At 42.5% G+C, this 9,144-nt stretch overlaps 2 protein-coding genes across 2 annotated transcripts; both read right to left on the bottom strand.

Moving 5' to 3' along the window:
* Positions 1–616: 616 nt before the first annotated feature.
* tmem119b (transmembrane protein 119b) lies at positions 617–3,783 on the bottom strand. The gene is made up of 2 exons (XM_005735224.1): positions 3,678–3,783; positions 617–1,736 (listed from the first exon to the last, which is right to left on the bottom strand). The coding sequence occupies exon 2, from the start codon at positions 1,721–1,723 to the stop codon at positions 875–877; it is 849 nt and encodes a 282-aa protein (XP_005735281.1). The 5' UTR covers positions 1,724–1,736; positions 3,678–3,783; the 3' UTR covers positions 617–874.
* A 961-nt stretch (positions 3,784–4,744) lies between these two features.
* LOC102215940 (flocculation protein FLO11) lies at positions 4,745–7,747 on the bottom strand. The gene has a single exon (XM_005735223.1). The coding sequence runs from the start codon at positions 7,729–7,731 to the stop codon at positions 6,448–6,450; it is 1,284 nt and encodes a 427-aa protein (XP_005735280.1). The 5' UTR covers positions 7,732–7,747; the 3' UTR covers positions 4,745–6,447.
* Positions 7,748–9,144: the final 1,397 nt, after the last annotated feature.

Raw genomic sequence — 9,144 nt, 5'->3', positions numbered from 1 at the left:
GCGCTTTTGCAGAACAGCGACATTCAACATCATCTGCACTCACTAGCTTTATTGGGCTGTTACACGAAGACCCGACATGCCGTCCGATTGCCGTTTTGATTAATTTGGAGGCTTTTCACAGAGGCGGCTGCGTTGGAGTCCCACTGAGATGTGTACGAGCCCACATGTTTAAGCGGTCCAGCGTGTGATGTGCAGTGATAAAACCAGTCAGACGGGCTCTGTAAAAGTATGGAATCCTAAGCGTGCACCCTAAAAAGAGAAAAATTTAAAACTCCACAGTTTTACTCTTGGAGTCTGCTGGAGTAGCTTTACATGACTCGCAGGTCAAAAATCATCATGCTGTTTTTTTGTGTTTTTTTTTTTTTAAAGAGCATTGCCTCAATGCATCTACTTCCTGAAACAAGCCATTATCAGGAATGTGTACCCTGGTGATGTCACAGAGTGCTGATCTTTTGTTTCACAGCCATTACTTGTACATACGCTGAACTTTTTATTTGAAACTCCGGACATGTTTAATATAAAAGTCCACCCTACTGTAGCAGTGTATATATGACAGAAAATGGGGAAAAGCATAACAGGTTCATATTAAAAATCCTAGTTGTCCAATTTTGTTTTTGTTTTTTGTTTTTTGCATAGAAGCGCAGAGTAATTGGGACCACACCACCTACTGTTACCAGCAGAGATGTTTAAATTCAAACACAGGAACACAAAAAATACTAACAGTATTTGTGTACTGTGAAACTTGTACAAAGGTGCATAAAGAGAGTATCATGTATCATCTTCAACTCTGCCTGCTGTATCTTTAGTAACTTCTCTGCATTTCCTCAAATAAAATCCTGCAGAAATCTTTGGTTTTCTGCAAAAATGTGATTTCTTAGAAGGCAGTTTTCTCTCCTGCGATGAGCTGAAGTGTAGCAGAGTCATTGTGAATGTGCAGAGAGGAGGGCCGCGGACTCCTGCCCGTCAAAGGCTCTTGTGAATCAACTTCCTCTGACCGAGGCAGCTCAGGAGGATTCGGCTCTGAGCTGCCCTCTGTGGTGGTGGCCTCACTGTCGGAAAGCTCGCTCGGCTCATTTTCCTCTGGGAGACTTGGGAGCTGATGGTCTAGGATGCTGTCATCTGCTTTTGAGCTGTCCTCGGGACTGCGGTCTGCTACTTTCTGACTGGGATCGCTTCTCTCTGCAGCATCAACAGATTTATTTGGAGCGCGCAGGCTCTTGGCAGCCCTCATAATGTCAGCCTGGAGCTGCTTGTGAGAGTCCACTGGCTCGCTTTCCTGCCCTGGGGAAGCTTTTTCTTGAACTTCGTTAAAGGGTTTAGCACCTCCACTTTTGTCCCTGTCATCCACATACATCTTTGAGGGGAAGGAGGAAGGATAGTAAGCGTTGACTTTGCGTCTGTGGCTCATGAAAACTGCCCCGCAGATGATAAGGAAGACGAGAAGGATGAGACTGGCTGCAACGAGGATGAGGAGCATGTTCTCATTAAGAAAGTTCACAAGCTGATTCAGAAAGTCAGTTTCCTCCTGGGCTGTGTTGGCAGGTGCGGTCTGGTACTCTGTGGAGACATTGGTAATAGGCAGATAGAAAGTGAAGTAGTTGTTGTCTTCCTCATCTATGCTTCCCTCCAGAGAATCTGAGTAAGGCAGAGGTGTGGAGAGGCTGCTACTGATGCAAAGCACCACGCACAGACCAATGTGATGAAGGGCCATCAGGAGCGGCATTTCCCCTCGGAATCTGTAAATAACACTTAACATCAGTGACACACGTCAAGAGAATATGTGCTTTGTGTGTATTTGATTAACATCTTTTTTTCAGAAAAGTAAAATTAGTAGTGCTGCTCTTGAGACATTCAGTCTGCTTTACAACAAAAACAAAGATGGATGACTGAAATTCCACAGTTTACAAAGTACGAGAAGATCATGTTTTATTAGTTATATTTGTCTATCTTAATGTTCACTTGGTTGCACTGTTTTAAATGTCATGAGTAAAAGTTAGAGTAGAAAAGGCTCCCAGCTCTGGGTTAGTTGAAATTGCACTTTGAAAGAAATACATGTAAACTTATACTTACGCCTTATACGCTTATTGCCACTGTATTAGGCACACACTTTCAACTGCTTATCAATGCAAATTTCTAATCAGTCACATGGCAGCAACTTAGTGCATTGATCTGTTACAGTTCAAACCGAGCATCAGAATAAAAAAGAAAAGTGATTTAAGAGACTTTGTTGCTTGTGTCAGACAGGCTGGTCTTGATCTTCTCTAGGGTTTACAGAGAGTGGTCCAATAAAGCAAAGCTATCCAGTGAGCAGTTCTCTGGGTGAAAATGCCTCGTTAATCCCAGAAGTCAAAGGAGAATGGCCAGGCTGCTTCAAACAGATAAGACGGCAACAATAAACTAAAATGACCACAACCGAGGTATGCAGAAGAGCATCTCTCTTGAAGCAGACTGACTACAGCAGCAGAGGACGACACCAGACAAGAAGACAAGCGTGGAAAACATTGTTTAGTCTGATGAAATCCAGGTGTTAAGGTCAGAATTTAGCATAAACTACATGAAAGCATGGATCCATCCTGCCTTGCATCAATGGCTTAGGCTGACGGCTTCTTGGCACACATTGGACCTAATAGTTCCAACTGAGAATCGTTTAAATGCAACAGCCTACCTGACTTTTGTTGCTGATTATCTCCATCCCTTTTATGCCCACATGCTCCCAGGAGGATAACGCACAGCTCAGATCATCTCAAATTGGTTTCTTAAACATGAGATCGAGTTCCCTGCACTCAAATACCCTCCACAGTCACCAGATCTTGATCTCGGTGGGATGTGGTGGAATGGAAGATTCACATCACGGATGAGACACAGCTGCAGCAACTGTGTGCTGTCATGGTAATATGGACTAAAATCTCTGAGGAATGTTCCCAGCACCTTTTTGAATCTCTGCCATGAAAACCCTGAAGTGCATCCAACCCAGTACTAGCAATGTGTATCTAAAGAAGTGACCATAGAATTATATCTCAAGCAAATTAACCAAATCTCTACAAATTACAATTTTTACTACACCTTTTTACATATTAGAATAAATTATATTGAGCGTATCATTAACCCGAGAGGTGTTGATTTAGCAGGAAAACTTCCTGCTCAGATATAACCAAAAGTATCTGACATGGCTTTCTACAACAAGAAGTATAAATAGTATGTGTGTTTGCAACTTGATTAATTCAACCGAACAACCAGAATTCAACCAGAACTTTGATCACACTAAGCTACGTGCTCAGTCTGTCTCCCAAATCTTTCTGCGCCATCTGTGTGCAAGCTGCGAGACATGAAAGTCTGGGAAACGGGTTCTGATCTTGTTGTTTCTTTCTTTTTTCCCAAATCAATCACCCTGCTCACCCTGGACCTAATATACACTGACACAGTAACACGCACAGAAGGAGGTCACAAGCACACACAAATCTTCACTCAGCAGATTTAACAAGTGCGACTATTTTATTTGCAAACGTAATGTCGAAAACTTTTAATGTCTAAATCTGAACCTTGTCTCTACTTTTTTATTATCATGTTCCTAATTCCTGAGTTTGAATCCTTCTATCATGATGCTGTCAAACAAGGTGTCAAGATGCTGTTATTGAATTTTAAGGACAAAACCTTATGAAATGACACATTTGACTCACCATCCACTGCAGAAGAAGAGCTGTCTGCTGAAAAGCCCTCAGAATGAGGAGGATGAGACTGGAAAAAAGTGAACTTAGCACAGCAAAGAGCGGCGAATGCTCGGTGAAGCACGCCCCCTCTGCGAGTTTCAGGTTTCAGTGTGGAGGTTTGTCTGGGTATTTTAAAAAAAAAAAAGCAGTTTACCATGAGGAGAAATCCCTCCTTCTGCCTATCCACTGTTCTCCTCCCCCTCCAGTTTCCCCGAGAGTGTCTGAGCTCTCCGGCCTGCACACAGATTGTTCTTGTTATGTGGGAGTTTATAATGTGCTGTGGGGGCAGGGACCTCTTCTCCACTCTGATGTTTGGCTCAGTGGATGTGGAAAGCCAATTCCACAAAACAAAATTAATTCTTAAGAGCTATAAAAGCATCACAAATAAATAAACCCTCTAAAAATAAAACAGAGCCTCTGACTGACAGCCTTTCCTTCGTTTTACCCCCTTAGTCCCTCACACTGATGAATAACAGCAAACCTCTGGGGCTAAAAAAAAGAGTCAGAGAGCAGCTTGTATGAGTGATCTGCCAATGCAGGAAAAGGTTAATGGTTCCTGTGTGGACAGCAAAGAGAAGGGGGAAGGTAAAGGCCACACGCTGGAGACTGTTAGAAACAATGTGGAGCATTTTATCCAGAGACGAGCAATTAAAGCGTGTGTGTGTGTATGTATGTGTGTGAGACCACTTAAGGGAGAGAGTGTGACTTTGTTTGAGTGATTGCATTTTTCTTGCATGTCTGTTTTGCTTTTGATCGCTCACGACAAACGTAGCTTTATATGGTCATGAGGAGCGTGCGATGGGTTCCTGCATCCTCCAGGTTTACATTTGCCTCAGCTCTGTTGCTAGTCACCGACGTCTGTAAATGTCGGGGGAAAATTTAAAAAGAGAGAGAAAAAAATGTGGTCTCATGGCCCTAATATGTATTCAGGGAATTGTTTTCTTTTCTCAGGAAAGGAAGTGAAATTGAGATCCAGTCAGGAGCAGGAAAAAAGCTTTTTTTGTGAGGGCTTTCATAAACGAGGGCACTGACGGAGATCACAGAAAGTTTATTTCTATTTTGACTGTTTAGAAATTTACAGACAGTTTCTTTTTTTATTAAAAAGGCTACTTTTAATGTTGAAAATATTCATAACACTAAGCACAATATGGATTGCAAGGCATAATCGTTTTGAGGAAATCTTTCAGATAAGTTCCTCAAACTTTTGTTGTCATGAGAGAACCACAGAATATGTTTAACTTCTACACTGAGAAGTGATCAGTTCTACGTTTGCAGAAATGTTTTATTCTTTTTTTCATTATGACTCTTAACCTGAAGAGTTACTAAAATGTTAAAGTTAACAAAGACATTTAATTAATAAATTATCAGAAAGTAGATCTCTTCACACACACTTAAACAACATGAAATTAGTTTTGTGCATTGTGACGACCCCCATGTCGGTTTGTTTTTATAGGTCATGTGATACTCAGGTGGACCGAAGGTGGCCTAGTCGGGTGATCCTATTTTCTTATAGGCTTACAGGGAGTCCATACAGAAGAGGAGAGGACAGGACACAAAGAGTCACCAGGACTGCTCCTTATATGCCACAATCAGCCCCTGATGAATGAAAACCCTACAACTAAGCCATGTTAGCTCCATGCCAGGGTCACATGACCTACCAAGACAAACTGACAAGAGGGTCATTACATCATCAAGCGTTCAACCATCTATGTATCTGCTCATCTTTTGGTGTGAATTGCACAAAATTGGTGATATCCATCCATCCATCTCTTGTTTTTTCTCTTATCTCACTTTTTTTATTTAATATAATGGTGCTAGATATTAAAATTATGGTGCTCACAGCTTCAAAAACTGTCTTTGAAACCTCCCTGGCTCTTATCAATCATAACAACCCACTTATGGAAAATAAATCCACCATAACGAGCAGTTTTGTGTGGTTACATTTTCTTTTTTCTAAAGTGCACCAGCCAATTGCATCACTTTGCAGAAGGAAGTGTGCCACTGCACAACGACGTTGTGACAGGATGTAAACACCGATTGTTTCCCCCTTAGCTGAGGTGTGATATTAGCTTTTGACTGGCTGATGCAGTTAGGTCGAAAAGACATAGTTCCTGCATAAAACTGCTCACAACACCATTTGAGGATGATTTCTTGAAAAAAGAAATTTGCAATGAGTAGCAGAAGTCAGTTGTAACCTGGTTCTGGTATATTCAAGACAAGGAAGGCAACTCTACAGTAAATATCTGCAAACACCGGCACATCAGGTGGACAAAGAGCACTACAGGCCAGCAGAACAACATGTAAATTTGACTTGAGGCTGAACTGTCTCTTTAAGTGTTCAGCCACCTGGATAGTTCTTGTAAACTGAACAGTGTCTGAACAGAGCAATAATATCCCTTTGCACAGCAAGTCTTCCTGTCCCCTGTCGTAAAGTGAAATACCAGCAGGGCTCAGCTCCGGATGAAAAAAAAACAAAAAACAAACTTTGATCACTCTTCATCCTGTGGAGGCTAAAGTCATGCAAAAAGCACAGACCTTGTCAAATACCACATGCAGTTACAGGCACTTGCACATGAAACCGTGAATGTTTGTCTGTTTGTGGTTTCTCTCTTCCTCCACTGAAATACGGCAGGTACTGAAGCAAAACCAGTAATATCAAAGGGGAAGCAGGAGTTTATTAAAAAAGCAGCTATTTCCATGCTGACTGATAGCAAACAGATGAAAGCATAGTAAAATCCATCTACACGTAGCGATCATTCTCTGGAAGGAAGCTGCTGAGAGTCAGATTATCTCCCACCTCGTCATCGCTGTCTTCAGCCCTTGGCATCACCAGGACGCCATTGGGCACCGGATTGTGCTGTCTCGTATAGTTGTAGCTCCTCTCGGGCAGCAGAGCAGAAATGCACATCATTTCCGTTTCCTTTTGAGGTTTGCGCTTGTGCTTCCTCGATGACAGTTTGGCGCAGAGGACAATGGTAGTAAAGATAAAGATTGTGCACACCAAAGCCAGGCAGGCGATGACAATGAGGCACTGCTTCACCACGTTCTGGGTCAAGCAGGGTTGAACCTCGGTGATGGGGGTTGATTTTGAGATTTCACCGTGTGGCGATTTAGTAGCTGGGGCTGGCTTAGTTATTGGATGTGGTAACACCGTGGGCCTACGGGGGAACGGGATTATTGCAATGGTGGAGTTGGGAGATTCAGTTGACGTAGAGGTAGCATTTGACTGTGTGGAGATAGAAGAACTTGAGGCAGAAACGGACTGAGTTGCAGATGAAATCTCAGGGCTGGTTTTCAGTGTCTTGGCTGTTGTGGGGCGCAAAGAGGTGGACACCTGTGGCACACGTGTTGTCTCTGAGATCGACTCTGCCGTCAATGGGCTTGCAGTAGAAACTGAAAGGCTGCTGAGGTTCTGAGTGCCTGGAGCTGCAGTAGATTTCTCAGAAGAGAAAGTGGATGATAACACTGATGTCATTGCAGACTCAGTGATGGATGTGGGCTGTGGAGAAGACACAGCTGCTGTTGATGAGAATGTTGCAGGAGCAGTGGTGTCTGGCGCTGTGGTTGACTGTGGATGGGACCCGTCCTCTGCATGTGTTGTTGTTTCTTTCATGGTCACTTGGTGGGTGGGTTGAGTTTCAATCAAAGCTGTGGAGGTATGAAGTAACTGCGGAGCGGAGCTGCTTGGGACTGCTGCTGCAGGGCTTGTAGGAATCAAAGTGACTACACTGTCACTGGAGCTTTTAGTTTTGTTACTGATAGCTGCCGCGCTAGTTTCCACTGTGGTTACCACTGTGCTCTGTGCCGCTGCAGAAACGGTAGTAGCTGCAGGTCTGTGAGTTGTTCCCCACACTGCAGGGTGTGAATCTGTTTTATTGTGAAACGCAAGTGCAGTTGTCAGCTGGGCGCTTGTCTTGTTGGGCTCAACAGTGTAGGTAGAACCACTAGTTTCTGGGGTTGAAGCAGCCACGATGAATATTCCCCATAAAAAGGCTGGAAATGTCTTCATGCTGAGGAGTGTCATAGCTGCGTTAAACTAAATCTGAAATTGCAGAATAAGTTAAAAGTTTAAAAAAAAGATACATGGAAAAAAGATACATGGGAGGAAAAATCATTGTGTCAAGTGTACCAGTTACATCGTGTGATGAGGCAATCATGTGTCTGTCACCACACCCTTTGCTTTACGTTCACACCAAAACTCAAAAGTATAGCACTGAATATTAAATGTGAAAACTTTTAAGCAGACTGACAGGGGATTCACATTTTGTATTTTCAGTCAGAGAAAATTCTAATCTTTAAAAAACAAAAACAAAAAAACAAACCAAAATGTAAAATATGTAGAGAGAAATAAAATCTGATAAATCGGACTCCTGTGCCAGAAGTTATCTGGCACCATTAAACATAACGAGATAAGCGGTAGATCCTTAAGTCAGAAAAGTTTAACCACAGCAGTGGACGTGTCTTACCTGTCTGCAGGTGGAACAGAGCACGGGTGAGGACGAAAAGTGATAAAAGTTCAGCTCATTTCAGCCACTCTCAGAGGACAGTCTCGCAGTACTGACTGTAGGTGCTTGACAGAAAGAAGAGAATAAAAGAAAACAGGAAATGTTCACACTTTTTTTTTTTTTGAAAAACCCAACACGGCACTATGTAATGTTTTCAGATACAGACAGTTCCTTTTGAAGCACACAGCTTAAGCTTGCATCAGCCAGGAGGCAAACCGTTTCACAACCTTGTTTCGTTTTTTTCATTTTTATAAAAAATAACATTTGAAGACATAACCAAGTCCTGTCAGTTATAATCGGGTATGTAGCAGAAGATCTGTCTTACCTTTCTGATGGAAAGCTCAGAATGGATCAGTTGTTGCTCTTTGGCCAGTCTGATTACTACTTCATCTAACGTAACAGGAAGTACTCAGTTCTGCAAACTGCTCAGATGCTTCCCGCATGTCACCCTATGGTCACATTTCTGTCTAAGATTTAAAGCTACATGTCATGCGCATATCATGGTTAACCACAGCGACAGGACACACAGTTACATATAAACGTATAAACGATGGATGGATCGTGTGTAATAGACGGATACCTGATTTGGTGTCTTATGAATTGAAAGCCTGTCACCTTGTAACAGTCACCTCACAAGAAGCTTGGACACCCACATTTGCACGCTGGGGAAACTGAAATGCTCATCTTCTGTGGAAATGATAACCGTCACTTCCTGTACTGGTGAGTCACACTGAGATGTGGCTACAAAAAAAGCAAAACGCAAGCTTTAAAAGACAGTGACACAAAAATGAGATTTTTTTTTGTTCCGTTGCCAAGAAGTGAACAAAACAAACACAAACAAACAAACACACACACACACACACACACACACACACACACACACACACACACACACACACACACACACACAAAACTACCAAATTGAAAAACTG

This window comes from Pundamilia nyererei, unplaced genomic scaffold (assembly GCF_000239375.1).
Source record: "Pundamilia nyererei isolate P.nyererei 1_Seehausen unplaced genomic scaffold, PunNye1.0 scaffold00063, whole genome shotgun sequence".
NCBI classification, from domain to species: Eukaryota; Metazoa; Chordata; class Actinopteri; order Cichliformes; family Cichlidae; genus Pundamilia; species Pundamilia nyererei.
Note: the sequence above shows the minus strand (reverse complement) of the source record. Positions and strands in the feature narration are given on the sequence as shown.

Bases quoted from the DNA above. Each gene is read 5' to 3' on its own strand.
- tmem119b (XM_005735224.1), bottom strand. From the start codon at position 1,723: ATGCCGCTCCTGATGGCCCTTCATCACATTGGTCTGTGCGTGGTGCTT.
- LOC102215940 (XM_005735223.1), bottom strand. From the start codon at position 7,731: ATGACACTCCTCAGCATGAAGACATTTCCAGCCTTTTTATGGGGAATA.